Source organism: Petaurus breviceps, unplaced genomic scaffold (genome assembly GCF_028583685.1).
Source record: "Petaurus breviceps papuanus isolate PSGF00001 unplaced genomic scaffold, PetGlider_PUasm1.0 172, whole genome shotgun sequence".
Lineage (NCBI taxonomy): Eukaryota > Metazoa > Chordata > Mammalia > Diprotodontia > Petauridae > Petaurus > Petaurus breviceps.
In genome coordinates, this window is record NW_027185755.1 from 261640 (window position 1) to 284325 (window position 22686).

General features: G+C 42.6%; 2 protein-coding genes across 17 annotated transcripts in view; one reads left to right on the forward strand and one right to left on the reverse strand.

Moving 5' to 3' along the window:
- The window catches only part of CAPS (calcyphosine), a 4034-nt gene extending 1234 nt beyond the window's left edge, over positions 1-2800 (forward strand). The window contains exons 2-5 of the mRNA XM_069082864.1: positions 70-159; positions 252-429; positions 1687-1893; positions 2480-2800. Of these exons, the coding sequence (XP_068938965.1) occupies positions 80-159; positions 252-429; positions 1687-1893; positions 2480-2581 (567 nt within the window). The 5' untranslated portion in view covers positions 70-79 and the 3' untranslated portion in view covers positions 2582-2800. The remainder of the gene's footprint in view (positions 1-69; positions 160-251; positions 430-1686; positions 1894-2479) is intronic.
- RANBP3 (RAN binding protein 3) overlaps positions 1-22686 on the reverse strand; it is a 138221-nt gene that overhangs the window by 3164 nt on the left and 112371 nt on the right. For 11 of the 16 annotated variants that reach the window (XM_069082860.1, XM_069082856.1, XM_069082848.1 and 8 more), the window contains 7 exons: positions 18302-18380; positions 15367-15469; positions 14301-14425; positions 13865-13985; positions 12571-12713; positions 10493-10673; positions 5222-7569 (listed from right to left, as the gene is read on the reverse strand). In XM_069082860.1, coding sequence (XP_068938961.1) covers positions 7526-7569; positions 10493-10673; positions 12571-12713; positions 13865-13985; positions 14301-14425; positions 15367-15469; positions 18302-18380 — 796 coding nt within the window. In that variant the 3' untranslated portion in view covers positions 5222-7525. Of the gene's footprint in view, positions 1-5221; positions 7570-10492; positions 10674-12570; positions 12714-13864; positions 13986-14300; positions 14426-15366; positions 15470-18301; positions 18381-22686 lie in introns of those variants that run through there. The other 5 variants (XM_069082862.1, XM_069082858.1, XM_069082852.1 and 2 more) reach the window with 2 other exon arrangements.

The window sequence follows — 22686 nt, forward strand, 5'->3', positions numbered from 1 at the left end:
TGTGTGTGTGTGTGTGTGTGTGTGTGTGTGTGTGTGAAGGACTCTCACAGGGCTTGGTCTATCTTGCAGTTCACTCACTATGGAGGCCACTAATGCCATTGAGAAACTTAGAGCAAAGTGCCTGGAACGTGGGGCATCTGGTATCAAAGGCCTGGCCAGGTAACTTCTCCTCCCCTGAAACTTCTGGTTGGACCCCACTGAGGTCTATCCTGCCTTGCAGGCAGCTACCTCTCCATTCCCCAACCCACCAGGTTTTTTCGTCGACTGGACACCAACAGGAGTCGGGCTATAGATGCAGATGAGCTGCATCGGGGGCTGGAGGAGATGGGGCTGACCCTGGAGCCTGGTGAGGCTGAGCATATCTGTAAGCATTGGGACCGTGATGGCAATGGGACCTTGGACCTGGAGGAGTTTCTTCGAGCCCTTCGGGTGAGGATGCTTGATCCTCTTAGGAATAGCCCTTCCAGTATAGGGAGCTTTCCTGCACTGAGGCCACCTAAATGTGGACTCAACAAGCATTGCTGTGTTAAGCAAGCACTGGGCCAAGCTCTGGGGAGACAAAGACACAAAACAAAAAGTTCTTGCTCTCAAGGGGCTTACGTTCTATTAGGTGAAACATATTCACAGAAAAGTCAATACAAAGTCTAAATAAATTATATGCATGGTAATTTGGATGGAATGGGGAAAGCAGGAAAGGCCCAGGAGGATGTGGCCTTGAACTAATGTTTGGAGGTTTATAAACAACCACCACCAGGCATTCTGGGAGGTGAGGAGGGAGTACCTTCCAAGAATGGAGCCTAGCCCACACAAAGGCATGAGGATGAAATGTTATGAGGAGTGGCAATTGATGGGTTTGGGGAGGACATGAAGGGGAGGGATGTGAAATAGGAAAGGGAGGTTGGACCAGGTTGTGAAATGCTTTAAATGCTAAACAGAGGAATCTGTATTTTTATCCTAACGGCATTAAGGAACCACCTGGAGCTGCTTAAGGAGGGGAGGGACCTCACTTAGGCAGCTGTGAGGAAGATGCACCAGAGAGGGAAGTCTAGAAGCAGGCAGAACACTTAAGATGCTAACATAGTTAATGAGGGTCTGAGTCGGAGGAGAGGGGGAAAATAGAGGGGATAGAGGGGACAGACTTGGTGGGCTGAGGGAGATCAGGGAGTCAAAGGTTGTCTCTGAGGTTGAGAACTGAGAGGACAGTGTCACCCTGAACAGAAATAGAGAAGTTTAGAAGACTGGAATATTGGGCCGGGGGCGGGGGGAACAAGACTGAAATATTTGAGACGTGCTGAGTTGGAGGTGCCCGTGGGTTATCCGAGTGGATGTATCTAAAGGGCAATTGTTAATGTGGGACTGGAGGATGCCATTCTTACTCCCTATCTTCTATGGCGGAACCACCCCCCAAACATGGGGTCTTTCCCCCATAGATACTGGAACCTCCCAACACTTCACATAGGAGGAAAATGACACCCAGGATGGGGAAGTAGCTTGCCAAAGTCACAGAGGCAAAGAAAGGCTGGAGACCAGACCTTCTGCCTCCCATCATTCCATTGCTTGCCACCTTCTATATTAACCTACAAGTTCCCAGACAACTGAGATCTTTCCAGAGGTTCTGTCTTCCCTTCCCCGCCCCGGACCAAATCCTTAATTATTTTAATTATTAATTATTCCCCTCACCCCCAGCCGCCCATGTCACAGGCCAGGAAGGACATCATCGTGGCTGCCTTTACCAAACTGGACAGCAGTGGAGATGGTATGGTGACTGTGGATGACCTTCGGGGCATTTACAATGGCCAGAAACACCCTAAATTTCAGAGTGGCGAATGGACAGAGGATGACGTGTTCCGGCACTTCCTGGACAACTTTGATGCTGGTGACAAGGATGGGCAGGTAGCCAGGCCTCCTTCCTACCCACCTGCCCCTGGTCTGACCCCCTGGCTTCATGTACATATTGCTCAGTTCACCAAGTTTCTTTGTTCTCTAGGAGTTAGTTACAAGAGCTTAAAAGAATGAAGGCTTCAGGGGGCCCTAAGGATCATCTAGTCCATGGGTTCTTCACCTGGGGTTTAGAACTTTTTCTTAAATTTTGAAAGCTGTATTTCAACACAACTGGTTTCCCGTGTAATCCCATGTATTTCATTTTTTATTCATTTAAAAACATTATTCCCTAGGGTTCACCAAGCTGCCAAGGGGTCCACCACACAAAAAAATGGTGAAGATGCCTCGATTCTAATTCTAGTCCAACTCCCTCTTTTTACAAGGAGGAATCTAAGGCCCTTTTATTCCAGGGTGTGCAGCTAGTAAGCAGGGCCAGGTTCCTGAGCCCAAAGCCAGTGGTCTTCACACCTCGATGTATGGCCTTGCTTCTTGGTGTCTGGAACGCCTTCCCCTTCCATACTAATGGGGACATGGCCGGGCATGGAGATGGGCTGAAACAGGGCAGGCTAGGCATGGCAGATATCCTGTTCCCCTGCAGGTCACTGCGGCAGAGTTCCTGGATTATTACAGTGGTGTGAGTGCTTCTGTGGACACAGACGAAGAGTTTGTGGCTCTGATGACCAGTGCCTGGCAACTGTGACCAACGCTTCCCAGATCCAAGGGAAAGAACCAGAGGCCTAGCCCTGGAATAGGGTAGAGGCATTCTCCCCTGCCCTCCCCCAACCCAACCAGCTCATCTTTCTCTGCCTTGGCTTAAGCATGTCCACCCACCAGCCAACTGCTTGAGACGGGTTTTTGGGAAAGCTTCCGTATCACCAAATTTGGAGTCGGAGGAAATAGATTTAAATCCTGACTCTACCTCTTTCTGACCCACTTGACTGTGGGTAAAGTCCTTTCCCTTGTCTGGGCTTCAGTTTCCTCCTGAAGCCTTTGGTGCAGTGGTAAAAGGGAGACCACCTAGTCCAATCTCTTCCTTCCACAGATGAAGTGATTGACCTGGGGTTATCATTCAGTCCTTCTATACCACACAAACCTGTTTGGCTCCAAGGCCCCTTCCTCCCCTAAAATCCAGTGCTTCTACAACTATTCAAGTAGATGAGGTGGGTTCTCATTTTGCCCTGAGACTGGTTATCACTAGTCCCCGCACTCCACGAGGGGTTTCCTCTATCCTGCTTCTGATACTCCACTGCTTCCCCCACCAATCTCCTGGGCATTCATGAGACCCAGCAAGCCTCCTATCCAGACCCAGTACTCATCACTGACCCTCCCATCCCTAATCGCGTATCACAAGGAGGTTGGCAAAGGCTGTGGCCCTCCAAGCAGCTTGGCTTGTTTGGCCTTGGAAACTATTCCTCTCCTCCCTCTCCCCCAAATCTGTTCCCTTGTACTTGTGCTTTTCAAATGAAATCCATGTTCCCTGCTGGCCTCTCAACTTTGTTGCCTTGTTCATTACTAAACAGATATGAGGCAGGGAGATACATGAACCTATCTAAAAGTATTTGGAGAGGTGTTCTAGGGAAGAGGTAAAACTGGCTTTCCTTGTTTGCAAAGGACAGAACTAGGTGCAGCAACAAATGCAAGAGAGAGGGAGGCAGCTCTCAGTTTGATAAAAGTAAAAAGTTCCTCATACAAATGGTTCCAAAGCAGAATGTCCTCCTCCCAGCCCAACTGTGAATTTTAAGCAAAAACTGGGTAACGTCTGGTTGGGAGCATTGGTGGGCTAGAGAAGGGGAATTCCTACTTGGACAAATTGGATAAAATGAATTCCTTTCCTTCCATGCTCTGAGGCTGTGAGAAGGCATCTTCTGGGCCCTCATTACTCCAGGAAGGGATGCTTCCCCTTCAGTTCCCACCTTCCCACCATGTTCAGAGAAAGCTCTAGGTTAAGGGTGCGGCTGAACTTGGGTGGGTAAAGTGGGATATGGGTGGCAAAAGCCCCTCCCCTTGGCTGGCAGAGGATGGAAGATGGGTTGGAATCCCTTATCTGCTACCTCCACCTCTATGACCTTGGAATAGTCATTTTAACCTTTATGCACTTTTAAGTTTTTCCATCTCTAATGAGAAATGGATTAAATCTCTATGATCCTGCTCAAAGGTATTTCGTGGGAGTGCAATGGCACCAATATTGGATGGGGTGGGAGAAGAGTTATTTTAAGATACTAGAAAACACTAAGAAGGCAACAAGGGAATTAAGATATTCAGCATTTACCGTGCTCAGGAAGGAGCTGGGGGAGTGGTCCAGGAAAGAGGGCTTTGCTTGAAAAGTGACAAAATCCTAGTTCTGCTGTGTGAAGCCTGCAACATTCAGTGGGAAAAAAGTTCTCTCTGGATTAAGAGGAATGGGGTTCAGATGGTGTCAACGTGCCCTAGGCCAAGTTAGGTCTTCAGTCTGCTCTTCTATGAAACGAGCTTCTTCCAGCTCTGGGTCTGAGATTCCTAAGTCACAATCTCTTTGGAGTTCTGTTTCATCCAGATCTAAATTCTACAAGTGTGACTAGAGCAAGAGGCTGAGCCTACCCTTGTTGGGAGGAGGAAGACTCTTTGGACAGTATACTAGGTGAGGCTGTTGGGTTAACCTGGATTCTCCTAAGAGGGAGCACTGAGAGATGAAAATAGCTGAGGATCTCAGGTTCAGGAAGCAGCATGACCTCTCAGCTAAGAGGAACTTCTATTGCCCAGTGATCTCTGGTTCTGGATCAACATATAAAAGAGAGATGGCTCTGCTCCTGGGAATGCTTTTAATTTAAGGATGATGATCATTCCCTGAAATAGTCCTAGAGCTACAGTGTTAGAACTGGAAGGGAACCTTTCCCGCCTTTTACTTTACAGAGGAAACAGAGGTAGGACATTGCAGCCAGGCTTTAGCTCCAGGATGACTCAAAGCTGAAAGCTTTCCTCCTACCGTGACAGAAGAGCCAAGGTCCAGACGTGTAAGACAGGGAAGAGAGGAATTACAGGCCTAGGAATTGATGACCAGGTTATTCCTGACCTGTCTGACTTTGAGCAGGTTCCTTTTTCCTGGGCCTGTGTCTCTGTTTTATTTAGTTTGACTCCCCTCATTTTGCAAACTCAGAATGAGACCTTCAGAGCTAGAAGGGGGTTGAGTTGATCTTTGTCTGCACTCTTGATTTTATTGTTGAGAAATATCTGGAAAGTTGAGAGGCTATTATAAGGTCTCTGAACCTTGTCCTGATCAGGCTGAAAATGTTCATTTAACTTCCCTCAGAAAAACTAACCTCTAATCTTGTGTGGCAAAGAGCACAAGGCAGCAGACCGGAGGTTTTGTTAAAAGTTTTAATGTCATTCCCAAATACATCTCATATGACAGTCTTACACAAATCTTCCAAAACACATGGGCATTATCTGGTTTTACCTGTCACTAGTTTTCTAAGGCTGAAAGCAGGAAGTGTAATAAAGTTTAGCTCTGGCCTATGACTCGCGTTGGATGGGGCATCAAGATAATTCTGGGCCAAATTCACAAAAAGTTGCTTGTATGGGCTGAAGTGGAATCTATCCCCCTTCACTATTCAGAAAGAGCTCTGCAAGGCCCCAACATGAAGCTGCATGTTCTCACTTAGCAGCTGACAAGTTTGAAGAATGACCGTAACAGAGGGTGAGATCTGTGTGGGAGTATGGCTGAATCTTTCCAACATGACCCAAGATCTGCTGGTTCCGTCTTCTCTCTGGGCTTTGGCCAAGTTAGTGTGAGACCATCTGGGTTGGGGAGGGTGAGGAAACAGCACCAAGCTCACCTGCAGAGCCTGAGGACCCTGGACTTGTGAGTTTTGTCATCCAAGGGGCAATTTAACTAATCTGAAAATGTGTTTAAATGTCCTGATATCAAGGCAGCACTAGGAAAGAGAAGGGGAGGAAAAGAATAAGCCCAGAAGAAAATGACAAAAGTTATTTGTCAGCAGCCCAGGTCTTATGGCACCACTGGGATGTTGCCCTCCCAGAGAAACTGCTAGTAACAGTCCCATGATGAGAGTAGTCAAAAGTAAAAGAAAATCCTAGCTGGAGGGGATTTCAGTTCCCACTACTGTGGGAAGGACCAGGAAGAGTCTTCTATTTGTGGTGGGCACCAAGAACTCAAGTCAAATCCAGTTGTGTTAAAAGAAATCACAGACTTACTTAGGCCAATCCCTAAACTCCATGGATATATCAGGATTCTATCCCGTGAGCCAAACTCTTTCCTGATGCTGGTCAATAAGGTAGCTGTCCTCTCCCTGGCACAGTGGGGGTGGGTCTGGTAGTTATCTCTAATTTGCGGCATAGGTTGGAAAGACAAGTGAAGCTGATGTAGCATGGGGTGAAGTGAACAGGCCAGGGCTGAGCAATCCCCCTCCCTTCATCCTGCCCATATAGGAAGACTAAGCTGGAGAAACAGTCCCTTTCCCCACTGGTTAGTGAACTGGGAGGGAGCCCAGCCTCTTTAGCATCCTAATCTCAGCTGCTCCCATGGTGGTGGTCATGCAAATAGGAATTATCAAGGGAAAAGGAGTCGCTGTATCAAAATATCAAAGGAAGAGGGAAAGAAAAAACATTTAAACAACTCCAAAGACGCTAGCTCCATGACTGGCCCCACTGTTGGAAAGACTCATTACTTTTGGGAGGCTAACAGGTGTTCCCCACTAGCTGTTATTACTGGGCAACCTAGGGGCATCTATCTGTGAGCTTGCACCTGGCCAGAACAAAAATGACTAAGCAAATGGTATATAACACCTATTATAGAGTGGCTTAGCTCTCCCTTAAATAGTAACAGAAGAGTACAAAACAATAGAGCTTCCTTTCTCAACACACAAGAGCATCTTATTAAAAACTAAAAAAAAAAAATTCAAAACCAACAAAAAAATAAACCTTTTAAAAAAAGGATCAGCACAATAGAAACCCCCCAAAACAATACTGGACACAGGAAGGGAAGGAGGAGTCAGTGAAACACCCACTGGGCCCTTCAATGCTGCCTGGGGGCTTGGACCTGGACAACAGGGGCCAGTGGAAAGACTGGGACCCTGAGGCTAGCTGGACTGCCCTTGTGGTGAGATGGACAAGATGCAGAATACTCAGCCTGACCAATTTCCAAGGAGCCCACATTTTGATGATGATGATTTAGGGGCATAGGAATTGCTCAGTGTTGCTTCCCTGCAGCTGGGCTGGGGCTCCAAGAGTCAGGTGTTAAGGAGGAGAGGACAGACAGACCCAAGAGCTATGGCTAAAGCCCTGAGGTTCTTGCAGAATGAGTTTCCGGAGGTTGGTGCCACATGAGCTACTGAAGAAACAGAATCCTCAGGTCTCGAGAAGGGGTTGTGTGAGAGAAGTCAATGTGCCATTTCAATGAAAAGAGGGGCAAGGAAGGTTATTTTTCTGCTCATCAATATGATGAGCTTTCATGTCCCAAACCACATTCAGGCAGCTTTCTGAGTCTGCTTTGTGTGGAATCTACTGATCCAGACCAAAGAAACGAACAAACAGAACAGGGATGCATGGTTCCTAAGTCCTGGAGCCGCCAACACTGCCTGGAACGATTGAGGCGCCTGCCGGGGGGGTGGACAAGCAGCAGCCTTGCAAGCCGAGGAGCTTCCAGCTGCTATGTGCTCCCGACCGTCTGCCCATCCCCTTCATCACCGGTGCCTGAAAGCAAAGCACAGGGAGGCACCTCACTCACCCTCCATGAACAAAGTTCCACAGATCCTTTCTTATGGGCTATTTGAGAGTAAAACTGGGACAAGGACCCACTCATCTGAGAGCAAAAGGCCTCCGAGAATATTTTTTTACCATGTCCCTCATCTGGTCGTCTTTTTAGTGACACCTTGTATTTGGGAAAGAAGCCAAATACCCCAGATCTGACCAGCAGCTCCCTCTGGGTCTGATAATCCTGAGGGCCATGGCCAAAGCCCACGTGCCTTTGGGGGGTGGGGAAAGCCCACAACAAGTAAACAACTCCAAAGCACCAGAGAGCATGTCTCCTCCATCTCACAACAACTGTCAACTTGGCATTTTAAAGGTCTATCTCTTTCACTTACTACCTGTGTGACTCTGGGTAAGTCATTTAATCTTTCTGGGCCTCAGTGCTCTCATAGGTAAAATGAAGATAATAAAAAATAGCACATAACTCAAAGTGTGGTTATGAGGTTATCATAAAATCATGCATATAAAGGGCTTTGGCAATTTTAGTGGAGCTATTTAAATGTCATTTATTCGTAATGTTATTATGAAGACAAATGACTGATTCATAATGGGCTGTAGTTAGGGATGTGTAGCAATGTCCTCTATCAGCCCTAATCCTGGTCTGGAAGGATCCCCAGTTTCCTAAGTACTTTTTCGTGAAGTGAAGAAAAGGAAGCTTGAAATGTAAAGGCTTTGGATGACATCATTGCTGGCACCACATAACTATCTTATACCTATGGCTCTAATCCATTCTTTTAAAAAAAAATGTTTGTTTTTAAGTTCTGAATCTCTGCCTCCCTCCCCCCACTAGAGAAGGCCACTATTTCACACACACACCATACTAAGCATATTTCTATTCATCAGTTCTTTATCTAGAGGTGAATAGCGTCTTCCTTCATAGGTCCTTTGTTGATCTGAATATTTAATACTCAAAATAGCTTAGGTATTCAGTTATTCTTCAAACAATATTGCTGTTGTATACAACGTCTAATCCATTCTCTTTTCCTTGGGTTAATTCAATCATTTTAAAAAATAAGGTCAGCAGATTATTAATAAAAGGATGATCACTTGGCTATCTCTCTTAGACCAAAGACCTGTCTAATCTATTCTTAAGGGTCCCACCTAATACACTGTCTCCAGCAATGTGTCCACCAAAATTGTTTTTCTGAAATGAAAGCTAACACCTTTGTCAAGCTTAACCAGGAAAGAGTACAGGTAGCTACTTTCATGGAAAGGCTCTCAATCTCTTTCAAGGTCAAGCCCTTACACCCCATCAGTAGCATCTGATCCTGGTTAAAATGCATATGTCTGCAGTGGGGGAAGAGAGGACAGGAGTGAGAAACTCACCCATTCAGTGTGGAGGACAGTTCTTATAATGTAGTAGGACAAAGAAAAGGACAGAAGGACATAAGAGTGTATCTAGAAGGTGCTGACATTCAACTTCAATGGCAAGGTATACCTTGCTTGCCCTGTTTCTATCTCTCCCAATAAATTCTGCCAGATTTCTAAAGTGATCTTGGACACAAAAACACTTAAGAACTCTTGCACTAGACCACAAACTCCAAGAGGACAGGGACTCAAGTCACAGCCATGCCTAAAGTCTCCACCAGTGCACAGCACAGGGCACTATGGCCTCTTCTCAAGTCTCACCCTTCTTGGCTCTCTGCAGCCTTTGACAATGTCCATCACGCTCCTCTCGAGGTGTTCATTACCCTAGTCTCTCTGGTTCTCCTCCTGTCTGATTGTTCCTTTTCAGTTTCATGTGTGCGATCTTCATCTCTGTCCTAGGCCCTCTTCCTTCTTCCACTACATTATTTTGTTAAGTGATCTCCTCAGCTCCCTTGGATTCAGTTAACACCTCTATGCATGATTCTCAGATCTACTTATCCAGCCTCTAGGCTCACATCTCCAACTACATCTTGAATTGGATTATTTCATAAATATTTTAAACTCATGTCCAAAACTGAACTCATTATCTTTATCTTTCCCCCCAAACCCTGTCCTCTTCTGAGTGTCCTTACCACTCTTCAGGGTACATCTTCCCGATCACCTCCATGTTCTTCTCAACCCCTCACTCCTCTCTCTTGCCAAGTTCTGTCCATTACATTGTTGCAACATTTCCTCTATGTCTCCTTCACATATCTGACACCACAGCAAGTCCTCATTACCTTATGCCTCCACTACTGCTATAACATTCTGGTTGGTCTCCTTGCCTCAGTGTTCTCCCACTGCAGTCTAGCCTCCACTCAGTCATCAGTGATCTTCCTAAAGCACAGTGCTGTTCATGTTCCCACCATACCTCTCCCCCACAAATCAATTCCACTGGCTCCCTATTACCTCCAGATTCAAACATAAAATCCTCCTTTGACTTTAAAAGCCCTTCACCCCTTCTTACACTTTCCTCCCTCCACATAGCCTATTATCCAGTGATGCTGCCTCCCTGTTATTCCTGAAATATGACTACCATCCTCCCTGCTCTGTACCTTTCTGCCAGTTGCCATGGCTGGAATGCTCCCTCTCCATGTCTCCAGTTGTAGGCACCCCAGACTTCCTCAGTTAAAATCCCATCTTCTGCAAGAGGTCCTTCCCAGTCCCCCTCAATGCCAAGGCCTTCCCTATGAGATCACCAGCATTTTACTCTATCTTGTATTTTTATTGTTTTCAAGTTGCTTGTTCCGAAAGACTCCTTGAGGACAGGAACTGTTTTTGCTGTTCTCTGTATCCCCAGTGCTGAGTACTAGGCCTGGCACACAGGAGGTGCTTAATAAATGCCTGATGAATTATGTGCACAGTTGGTCTGCAATGTTTAATTGTGTCCTACATATCCCTTTCTGATCCTGGACTATTCTGATCCCAGAGCTGGGATGGCCTGGGGCAGAGTCCTCACCCCCTCCAGTGGACGCAGAAGGAGCCAGAACATCATCATCACTGTCTTCCTCATTTGACTGCGTCACTTCAGGCTCTGGAGCCAGGGTCTTGGTCTCCTGTTCTTGTTCCATCCTGCTCCGTAATGCCAAGATCCGATGATGCAGAGCTGCATACAGCTGTCCTGTATCTTTGGAGCTGGCCTGCAAAGACAAAGGGCAGCTGCATAAAGAGAACTGGGAGTGGGGGAAAAGCAGGGGGAGAGAAAAAAGCCCCAGATGCTATTATAAACTTCTGAAACTTTCCTTTTCTCTGTTTCAGGGCTCTCCAAATGAAAGGAGTGGGAGGTCAGGGTAGAAAGTCCAAAGGGACTAAAAATACTTTGACATGTAAGAAGACAGAGGGACAATGAGAGTTATTTCAAAAAAGACAAATGACCAGTTCAGAGAAGGAATCTTGTCTTGCTGGAAAAAAGGACATAAATGCAGGTGTGGAAAAAAAGCTGCCTGGGAGCCAGAAAACCTGGATTCAATCAAGTCTGCCAATTGAAAGCCAAGTTTGGCCCTCCACTGCCTCACTGTATAAAAGGAGGGAGCTCAACTGGATAATCTCCAAGGTCTCTTCTGGCTTTAAATCCTGTGACTCCAATCACCTAAATGCCTTGTTCACCAAGGTCAGCACAAGAGATGGCCCTGACTCACCCATTCAGAGAGCTGAGCAGACTGATGAGCCTAGACAGTGGCTGTTCCTCCATTTCTACTCCACTACTAGATAGCAAGAGCTATCTACTTAACACCAACAGTCCAAGATGTGCTCTAGTGACACCAGTCCTACCAAACGCTACCGTGTTTCCCCGATAATAAGACACTGTCTTATTATTTTTTTTGGACAGAAAAACACCAGAGGGCTTATTAACACCAACGGTCCAAGATGTGCTCTAGTGACACCAGTCCTACCAAACGCTACCGTGTTTCCCCGATAATAAGACACTGTCTTATTAAATTTTTTGGACAGAAAAACACCAGAGGGCTTATTTTCAGGGAGGGCTTATTTTAATGAACATTGACAGCAATTTTAATAAACAGGTAAATGTGAACAAAAAAATGTACCTTTATTCAATAATGAATTCAATAAAGAACAGGATGACGCGCTCACTGCTGCAGCTCGGAGCGCGGCGTGCGTTTCACGGGGGTGGGAGAGGAGTGACGGTGCATAAAAAGGGTACCGTAATGTAGCGTGTAGCGCAGGGGATCACCTTCACTACAGTAGCAATCTCAATAGGGCTTATTTTCGGGGGAGGGCTTATTTTAGAGGAATCTTACACAGTAAGGGGAGGGCTTATTTTCGGGATAGGTCTTATTATCGGGGAAACACGGTATCTGTCCATCTTAGGAATGCCTTAGGCAAAGATGCATTGTTATTTCCTCTTGTAGTACATCAAGATTGCTCTGCTTGGTTTATAAGGGCTTCGAGAATGTGGCCTATGCTCTGTCCCCAATACTTATCGAGGTCATTGCTGCCTTGACTTGGTCACTGCCTTTTACTAGCATGTCCATCCCTCTCCCTTGCACTTGACTATTATACTTGGATTTAGGAGACATGGGTACAAATTCTATCTATACACAAATGTGAACAGTTATCATCTAAATTCTAGTTATCCTTTGAGGCTCAGCTAAATGTTCTACTTTCTCTGTGAAACGTACGAACCCTTGCTGATCTCTCTTTTAAATTCTGACAACCCTTATAGCTGCTGCCACTCAATTTAATTACAGCCCTGAATTTTACTGTGTCTTATATTTTTCCCCATCTGAGAGTCTGGTGTCCCTTTGGGATCTTCACAGGTAGGAGGGAGACTCTCTCCTTGTCTCTTTCCTCCCATTTCTTCCCATTCCTGCTGTGCCTGGTACAGGCTAAGTACACAGCTGGGGCTCAGACGTGCTGTTCCAGTTCTCTCTCCATACATGTACAACTCAAAGCCCAGCCTAGGGGTGGTCAGTGGCAATGTGAATAACATGTCCATATGATTCTAAGACAGAAACAAACTACCTCTTGGTCTAAAGCAAACCCCTTCATGTGGAGGGCCCTGCTCCCAGGACCTACCGAGATCAGGAACACTTTGACTCCTTGGTCCTCAGTGTCCATGGCTGTGATTCGGATGCTCTTCTCGCTGGCTTTGTCAATCTGCATCTGCGCCCACAGTTTGGTGTTGAGGATAAGCCGCAGGCTTCCCTGGGTCCGCATGACTAAAAGCAACAAAACCATGGATGTCAGTCAGAAAAGAAGTGAGCTATAGCATGGCTCATTCTTACATCCTGCTGCCCAAAGAGGGAAGACTCAATAGAGACATGCACGAATCCCAATAATGCTTCTGTAATGGTAATGTAATTTTAATTTGAATATCCCTCTGTGTAGGCAAAGGTAGCAGGTACTTTAGCACTTAGTAATTGATCAAGCCTCTGTTGGGGAAACAGAAGGTATGAACTCCTGTCTCCTGTTGCTGATGTAACAGGAAGGGGTTGGCTGAAATGGGAAGTAGCTAATGCTGTGTAAGAAGAGCCCCAGAGAGGCACAGCCAGAATTTCTTGGGACCAGCATCTGGTGGCAGAGATACTTAGTAACTGATTGCTGAATAAGTGACTTATTTGAGTTAATCCAGTGTATCCCATGAGTGGAAGACTCTATTGTATTTTCAGATGATTGTTACCAGAGAGCTGGACAAGGAACTGGGAGCTGTCTGCCACTGAACCCAGATGACAGTCTGGTGAATCCAGGTAGAATCTGGGACCACGGAAGGGAACCTAGGGAATCTGAGAACCGGCCCCAAGTCAAGATAAAAAGACCTCTCCATGGGTACTGAGTAATGATGAAATTGTAGTTTACTAGTGACCTAGGGGTGGAGGGTTTGTGTGTGATACTTAGTAATTGATTGCTGAATAAGTGACTGTTTGAGTTAACTTAAGAATGTCCCATGAGTGGAAGACTTTGACTATTGTACTTTGAGATGATTGTTCTTTGTTCTAAATATTGTGACCACTTTTTCTGTGGATATTTTGCTTTGATTTGTTATGGAATAAACAGAATGTTTACTATACTGTGTAATCAGAACCTTAAAAGCTATTTACAGTAGCATTCTTCTGGAAAGCTTCTGTGCATGGCATTACAGCTTCCAAGGTCTGGAGGACGAGGAGCACCTGAGCTAGCCATTTTATGACTAAGCTAATCACGGCAGGGAAGCTGCTGGGTTTTCCTCCTGCAGAAACAATGACCCTCCAGAGGCTGGGAGGGGGGCTGGAGAGGACACAGACCCATTCTTTCTCCTGGATGAGGTGGGGGCTAAGGATATCGAGGAAGTGAAAAAGGAAGGAGCTTGGGCTTGCCTCTAAGCATGCCTTACCTAGTCGGGACTGTAACGTCCCATCATCTGTTGATGCCATGTCATTAAGTCTGAGCAGTCCTCTGCCTCTTTCCACCCAAGATTGTGATGTTTTGTCAAACACAAACAACTTGCACTGGATCTGTAACAGAGAAACACTTTTGTTCACTTACACCATGTTGGAGAATCCTTGGGGATTCTTTAGTCATTATTAGTCACAGGGTCTGAGAGAGGTCAGGTCAGGTTTCTCCTCTAACACCTGAGAGAACCTGAAGACTCTTGGGTTGGGGCCTAGAAGACATTTCCCCCACAAAGCGTGTAGACAAATTATACAAAGCATGCAACGTGGCCAAACTAGCTCCGGAGGTCCTGAGATTGCTCCTCCTGCTGCCAACCCCACCTTAAGGTGGGACACGCTGACTAGTCAAAGCTGCTTCTGGCCCAGTGCCCCCCTTACCTGTAACACATTGCTCTCTGCCTCTTCCCCGGTGATCACTTCCACCTTTTCTAGTAAACACTTCTTGGCTGTGGCCTTGGTGTAGGCGGCTGCTGACTCTGCCAGTGATTCTGAAACATTATTAGCTAAACAACATTTTCCCTGTTTGTTTGTTTGGAAAGGGGACCATTTCTCCATCACAAAAACACACACAAAAGAGAATCAGTCTGATCATCTGGGCCCACCTCTAAAGTGTGGCAAAGCAGTGGGCATCAGAAGAAGAGCGAACCAGGCCTCATGAAAACACTTCTTTCTTTTAAAAAACAAATGATATATTTTTGACATGATAAAACCCCCCCTAAAAGACCCCTAAACATACACACAAAAGTGCATCCCTGAAAAGTTTTATTGACCATCAAGTCAATAAGGAGGATATATCCACTACTTCTGATGAGTTGCACTAATAATAGCCACTGTATTTGGTAACAGGAACGTCCCTTGTTAAGTGGGAGATAAGAAATATTAGGTTAAAAAAATTGAAAGGGACTGTAGAGATTATCTACTTAAATATTCTAATTTTACAGAGGAAGAAACCAAGGTCCAGAGATCACAAAATGATTTAAACTCAAAGAGTTATCAAGAAACAGCAGAACAGACCTCAATAAAGAGATCTCTGAAACGCACAGAACTTCTTTTAATTGTGGTGCAGGGTGAAAAATGATTCTTCAGATACATAAGAGATGGAACTCCAGGTTACTGCTAACTTTCACTAGCTATCAGCCCTGTGGCTGGGCCTGGGACCAGCCCCTCAGGGCACACTGATGACTAGCTCACCGGGAATGCAGTATGCGGTATCTATTGCCCAACAAAAGTCATGACAGCAGACTTGTCACTCTCAGAAATGGTACCAAAGGATATTTTGCAAAGTTTCACAACTTCTACCTCTAAAGGCTCAGACTGAACAAACTTCTGAACAAACTGCAGCTCTATTTTTCATCCTGTATCAGGTTACCTTCAGTAACTTTAAATTCTGTCAGTAAAAGCAGACAATCCCTAATTGCTCCTACGCAGGATGCTCATGGTTTACCTTTCTCAGGGGTAGCTTCTAGGGAGGAGGATTCTGAGCCAGATTCAGCAGCAGTGTTGTCCTTGTTGGCATCTATACTAGATTCAGTAGATTTTGGTGGACTCTGCAGGGGATAATTAACACATGAGATGAAATCATTGTAAAGAACAAAGTTTCTAGGGTGAGGACAGCCACTCACGATCCAGAAATCTTATGTCTCCTCACTTCTTACTTCTTTCACAAAGGGTTGGAGTATCTGCCACTGTCCGCTAAACTGAGGAAACCTGATGCTGTATGGATTGGCATCCCTGGATTCAACCTGTCCATGTACATTCCACCCCAGAAGCCACAAATTAGATTTCCTAACAGGAATTTCCTTTTAGGCTAGAAGGCTAGGCACTTTGGTTTTAAGCAAGATGGGGATGGAAACTATTCCACTGTCTCTCTTCTGGTCTCTCCTCTACTTTTTTTCCCCCTAAACTTCTTGGGTTTAATGCAAATATCCTTATTAGTTAGCAGTGCTAAGACTTTTAAGAGACTAATTTTGGTGGAAGGAAATGCAGGTTAAGTTATTTACTATCTTTTAATATATTCAATATAGTGTTACAGATCTCTGTGCTAGACTCTCCTTGGAAATAAGGTTACAATCTAACACATAGGATCAAATTTAAGCTCTTGTTATAGAATTATAGAATCTAAGAGTTGGAAGGGACCTCAATATCAATCTAGTTCAACTAATACCTGGAAAAAATACCCACTGTGACAAATCCAATTAGTGTCTGTCCAACCTCTGCTTGAAGACCTCCCCTGAGGGGAATTATGGCCTCCAGGCAGTCCATGTCATTGCTGGAAAAGTAACTGTTAAAAAGTTTTTCTAGATATTAAGCCTAACTTTGACTCTTTGCAATTTCTACCCACTGCTCATAATTCTGCCTGCCAAGGCCACATAAAACAAATCTCAGCTTTTTTCCAGATGACAACACGTTCAGTACTTGAACACAGTAAACTACACCTCACCCCTGAATCTTTTCTACTCCAGCCAATCCTCATATGAATTCAAGGTCATTTAAAATTCTAACTTCTTTTGTATGCACTCCAAGTTATCAATCTACTTCTTAATGTGTGGCTTCTAGGACTGAATACAAGACTATCACCTGGGGTCTCACAAGGGCTGAGTATAGATAAAACTATTACCTCTTTATGTTTAAAAGTTGTTAAAGCAACCCGAGATCATTATAGATTTTTTTGGCAGCAACATCACATTTAGATGCATACTGAGTTTGCAGTCCACTGCAATTTCAGACTCTTAAAGTCATTTTTTTCAGACAATTTAAAATCTAATCAGACTTCCCCCATGCTATATTTAGACAAAAAAATTTTTAACCCAAGTCCAAGATTTTACATTTATCCCAACTGAATTTCATCTTACTTGATTCAATCTAACATTTTATTCTGTCTAGATTTTTTTGGACCCTGACTCTATTTTCCAGTTTCTTAGCTATCCCAAACTATACTCTTAGCCCACAGCTCTCTAACTTTTCCACAAGAATGGTGTGAGAGACTTTAGCAAGCATCTTCTGATAAAATGGAGAAAAACCATCCTTATAGTATTTCTCTTATCTACTAGTTTAATATCCCTGACAAAAAAGGAAATAAGGTTGATCTGACTCTTGATGAAGCCATGTGCCTTCTTTGTGATCACTGCCTCCTTTTGTAGACATTCACCAACCATCCCTTTAATGAACTGCTCTGGAACTGAAATCATGCTTGGGAGGCTGAAATTTCCAAACATTTTCCCCTTCTCTTTGACAACTGCCCTCCCCCTCCCCCCCTTTCCAATCTTTTGGTTCTCCTGTTTTCTAGATACCACTCCCACCTGGGTTCAGTCAGTCATTTCACCAGTTCCTTCAGAAATGTACTAGTTTTTAGTACATCTAGGCCAGGTGACTTGATTTCTTTAATGACAATCATTAATCAGGAGAAACAAAGACTTCTCAAACCAATGCCCAGTGACAAGAAGTTGGTAAGTTGACTGAGAAGGATGCTAAAAATGATAGCTATTGACCTGTACTTTAGGGTCTACATCCTGACAATGAGAATTCCTGTGTTCTGACGTTACAAGGCTCTAGCCACTTAAACTTTAGAGACCATTTGTTTTTTTTACCTTACGCTCTGTTTCCCTGCCTTACTGTGACAACTTGAGACTTTATATATTTGATCTAATAAGATACTTAAAGCATCAGAGCACCATGAAATCCTAGAAAGGACCTTACAGGCCATCTAGTGTAACTTCCCAATTTTATAGGGAAAGAAACCAAGACTTAGGTTGAAGAAGACTTTCCCAAATACACAAGAGTAGTCATGATGTTTCATACAATGATCATTCTGCTATGCCCACTGTGCCCCATTTTATTTAATTCCATGTTTGTAATTCCAAAGGGAAGGAGACTGTTAAAGAATAATTTTCTCCATATCATAAATGCCTCTCTTGCTGTACTGGCCTTTCCCAAGAAAAGACCTGTTACCTGTAATAATAACAGTTCTTTGAGGTTTTAGAGAATGCTAGTATTACTATCTCCATTTTCAGGGTGATGGGAGAGAGGATACTAACCTTCACAAAAGTGAAGGAGTAATAAGTGGTAAGTTGATATGGTGAGGGTATTTGCTCAAGGTCAAAAGTAAATGTCAGAAATGGGATCTGAATTCAAGTTCCCAAGTCCAGCATCCTGTCCATTATACTATGTCAAAGTTTATGGTAATGAATGGTGCAGTAGCATCAGATGAGTCAGGAAAATACAAAATCTTTGCCTAAATTTTATCAAGGTCAGGTTCAATGGGAGGAGATGGAATGGAGTGGTGGCTTAGAGTCATATGCTTAGATATTAAACTAAAGCTATGAGGGGATGTGGGGGTGGGGAGGTGTTGCGACACAGACAAGGAGAGAGAAGTAACTCACCAACACCCTTTCACTCATGTTCTGTCCAAATACAAACTTGTTGCTGGAAGCATCAGCATTATTTGTAGAGTTCTCTAAACTGAAGAGAAAGGCTATTATTAAATATAAGGCTAAATGAAATACTATATTATTAATCTGATGCATCCTCAAAGAACATGTGAACATGGAAGAATACACACATGAAAGCTGACATTAATATCCTGCTTAGGGTTTACAAAGTGCATTACATAAAATATCTCATTTGTTCTTATCAACAATCTTGTAGGGTAAGTGGAAGATGCATTATTATTCTCATTTTACAGAAGAAAACAGACTCGAGAGAGGTTAGGAAACCATGAGTGGTTAAGATTCAAACCCAGTTCCAATGTCCTTTCCCCCATGACATGCAGCCTCCCACCGACGTGCATTTGCTGGCATTAGAATCTATAAACTACAGGCAACACCTTCTACCTAGCTCTTGGCATATCCAGGAAGGTCAAATTTCTCATTAAGTCTTTAATTAGTCCAGCAAGCATTTACTGTGTGCTCACTTTGGGGAAAGCACTCTACTGGAGATTATAACAACAATGATGGCTAACATTTATTTAGCCCTTTGAAGTACCCTATGAGGTAGGTGCTAGTTTTACCCTCATTTTATTGTTTGGGTTTTTTAAACTTATTTAAAATTTTGAGTCCTAAATTCTCTCTCTCTCCCCTCTCCGAGATAGTAAGCAATCAGATATAGGTTATACATGTGCAATTATGTAAAATATTTCCATATTAGTAATTTTGCATAAGAAGACTTGAATAAAAGTGAAAAATAACATGATTCAGTGTGTATTCAAACAATATCAAATCTTTCTCTGGAGGCGGATAGTATGCTTCATTATTAATCCTTTGAGACTGTCTTGGATCACTGTAGTGCTGAGAATGGCTAAGTCATTCACAGTTCTTTATCAAACAGTATTACTGTACTGTGTACAATGTTCTCATTCTGCTCATTTCACCTTCCATCAGTTCATATAAATTTTTCCAGGTTTTTCTGAAATGATCCTGCTTATAATTTCTTATAGCACATATATTCCATTACAATCATATACAACAGCTTGTTTAGTCATTCCCCAACTGATGGGCATACTTTTTTTTTTGCCTTTTGGAGGGCAATTGGGGTTAAGTGACTTGCCCAAGGTCACACGGCTAGTTTTTGTGTTAAGTGTTTGAGGCCGGATTTCAACTCAGGTTCTCCTGACTCCAGGGCCGGGGCTCTATTCACTGTGCCACCTAGCCGCCCCCATCATGAGCATACTTTTGATTTCCAAATCTTAGCTACCACAAAAAAAGGAGCTATAAACATTTTTGTACAAATAGGTCCTTTTCCTTTTTTTAAAAAAAAATATCTTTGGGATATAAACCTAGCAGTAGTATATGCAATTTTATAGCCCTTTGGGAATAATTCCAAATAGCTCTCCAGAATGGTTGGATCAGTCCATGACCCCACCAACCCAGGTTTCCCATATTCCCTCCAACATCCAGTATTTTCCTATTAGCTAATCTGATAGGTGTTACCTTAGAGTTGTTTTAATTTACGTTTCTCTGATCAATAGTGATTTAGAGCATGTTTTCATATAACCAGTTTTGATTTCTTTTGTCTGAAAACTGCCTGTTTGTATCCTTTGACCATTTATAAACTAAGGAATGACTTGTATTTTTGTAAATTTGACTCAGTCCTCTATATATTTGAGAAATGGAGCCTTTATCAGATACCTGTTGCAAATTCCTCCCCCCCTAGTCTAGTTTTCTGCTTGCTGTATAATTTTGTACTTGTACACAAACTTTTTGATATAATCAAAATGATCTATTTTATGTTTTTGTAATGTTCTTCATCTTCTTTGGTCCTAAATTCTTCCCTTATCCATAAATCTGACAGATACACTATTCCATGGTCTCTTAATTTGCTTATGGTTTCACCCTTTATATGTAAATCATGTATCAATTTTTACCTCAAATTGGTATACGGTATGAGATATTGGTCTATACCTAGTTTCTGCCATACGGTTTTCCAGTTTTCCTGGCAGGTTTTGTCAAACAAATTTACATTTCAAAAGCTTGGATCTTTGGAAATACTAGATTACTAGGGTGATTTACTATAATATAATTTGTACCTGATCTATTCCACTGATCCACCATTTTTTTTCTAGCCAGTACCATATTGTTTTGATAATTACCAAATTTATAATACAGTTTTGATAACTAGTATGGCTAGACTACCTTGTACACTTTCCCTGCACTGACTCCCCTTGATATCCTTGAGCTTTTGTTCTTCCAGATGAATGTTATTTTTTTTAACTCTCTAAAATAAATTGATAGTTTTATTGGCATGGCACTGAATAAATATTTAGGTAGGAATATCATTTTTTAAAAATACTGGCTTAGGGGAGGATAGGTGGCGCAGTGAATAGAGCCCTGGCCCTGGAGTCATGAGGACCTGAGTTCAAATTCGACCTCAGACACTTAAAACACACACACAGGCACGCACGCCGTGTGACCCTGGGCAAGTTACTTAACCCCAATTGCCCTACCTTCCCTCCTCAAAAAAAAGCAAAACAAACAAAAAAAACCCATTGGCTTAGCCTACCCATAAGCAATTAATATTTCTCCATATATTTAGATGTGACTTTGTTTACAGTTGTTTTAAATGGAATTCTCTATCTCTTGCTGCTGGACTTGGCTGGTAACATATTGAAATGCTGATGTTTTATGTGGGTTTACATTATATCCTCCAACTCTGCTAAAACTGTCTACATATAATATCTTATCATCTGCAAAGAGGGAGTTTTGTTTCCTCATTGCCTATTCTAATTCCTTTAATCTCAGTTTTTTCTCTTACTGCTATAGCTAACATTTCAAGTACAATATTAAATAACATGGTGATAATGGGCATCCTTACTTCACCTGATTGTATTGGGAGGGTTACTGGTCGCTGATGGGTTTTTGATAATTACTTACATTAAGGAAAGTTCCATTTCTATACTATCTAGTGTTTTTAATAGGAATGGGTGCTGTATTTTGTCAAAGGTCTTTTCTGTATCTATTGAAATAATTATACTATTTCTGATGGTTTTGTTATTGATACGGTCAATCATACTGATAGTTTTCCTCATATTGAACCAGTTCTGAATTCCTGGTATAAATCCCATCTTGTCAAAGTATATGATCCTTATGATATATTGCTATAATTTCTTTGCTAGGATTTTAAATTTTTTGCATCAATATTCATTAGGGAAATTGATCTAATTTTCTTTCTCTATTTCATCTTTTCCTGGTTTAGGTATCAGTAACATATCTGTGTCATAAAAGGAATTTGATAGGACTCTGCTTATTTTTTTCAAATAGTTTATATAGTATTGGAATTAACTTCCTTAAATGTTTGGTAGAATTCACTTGTGAATACATCTGGCCTTGGGGATTTTTTCCCTAAGTTCACTGATGGCTTTTCCGGTGTCTTTTTCTAAGATTGTGTTAAGTAATTTATTTCTTCTGTTAACTTGGGCAATTTATATTTTTGTAGATATTCATCCATTCTATTTAAATCGTCAAATTTACTGGCATATAATTGGGCAAAATAGATCCTAACAATTATCTTAATTTCCTCTTCATTGGGGGTAAATTCACGCCTTTCATTTTTGACACAAGTAATTTGGTTTTCTTCTTTACTTTTAAAAACGAAATTAACCAATAGCTTATCTTTTGTATTGGTGGTTCCCCCCCCCAAAAAAAAACAGCTTCTAGTTTTATTAGTTCAATGGTTTTCTTGCTTTCAATACTTTCTTGTATTAGTAATCTTTCCTCTGGTTTTTAGGATTTCAAATTTGGTGTTTAACTGGGGATTTTTGACTTGTTCTTTTTTCTAGTTGTTTGTTTTTTAAGTTACATGCCCAATTTGTTGATCTGCTTTACTGATGTAAGCAATGAGATACACATTTTCCCCTAAGTACCATTTTGGCTGCATCCTATAACTTTGGTATATTGTTTCATTGTTGTCATTTTCCCTTGTGAAATTACTGGTTGTTGGTATCATTTGTTCTTTGATCCATTTTTTTTAGGATTAGAGTATTCAATTTCCAATTAAATCACATCTTTCCATTATCCATTATTGAATGTAATTTTTATTGCATTATGATCTGAATTTATTTTTTTCTGCATTTGGTCTTTTTACATTTATTATTTCTGCATTTGGTTATGAAGCTTTTATGTCCTAATACATGGTAAATTTTTTGTACAGGTGCCATGTACTGCTGGGAAAATGGTATATTTCTATTCCCATTCAATTTTCTCCAGAGATCTATCATATCTAACTTTTCCAGAATTTTATTCACCTCCTTAACTTCTTTCTTGTTTACTTTTTG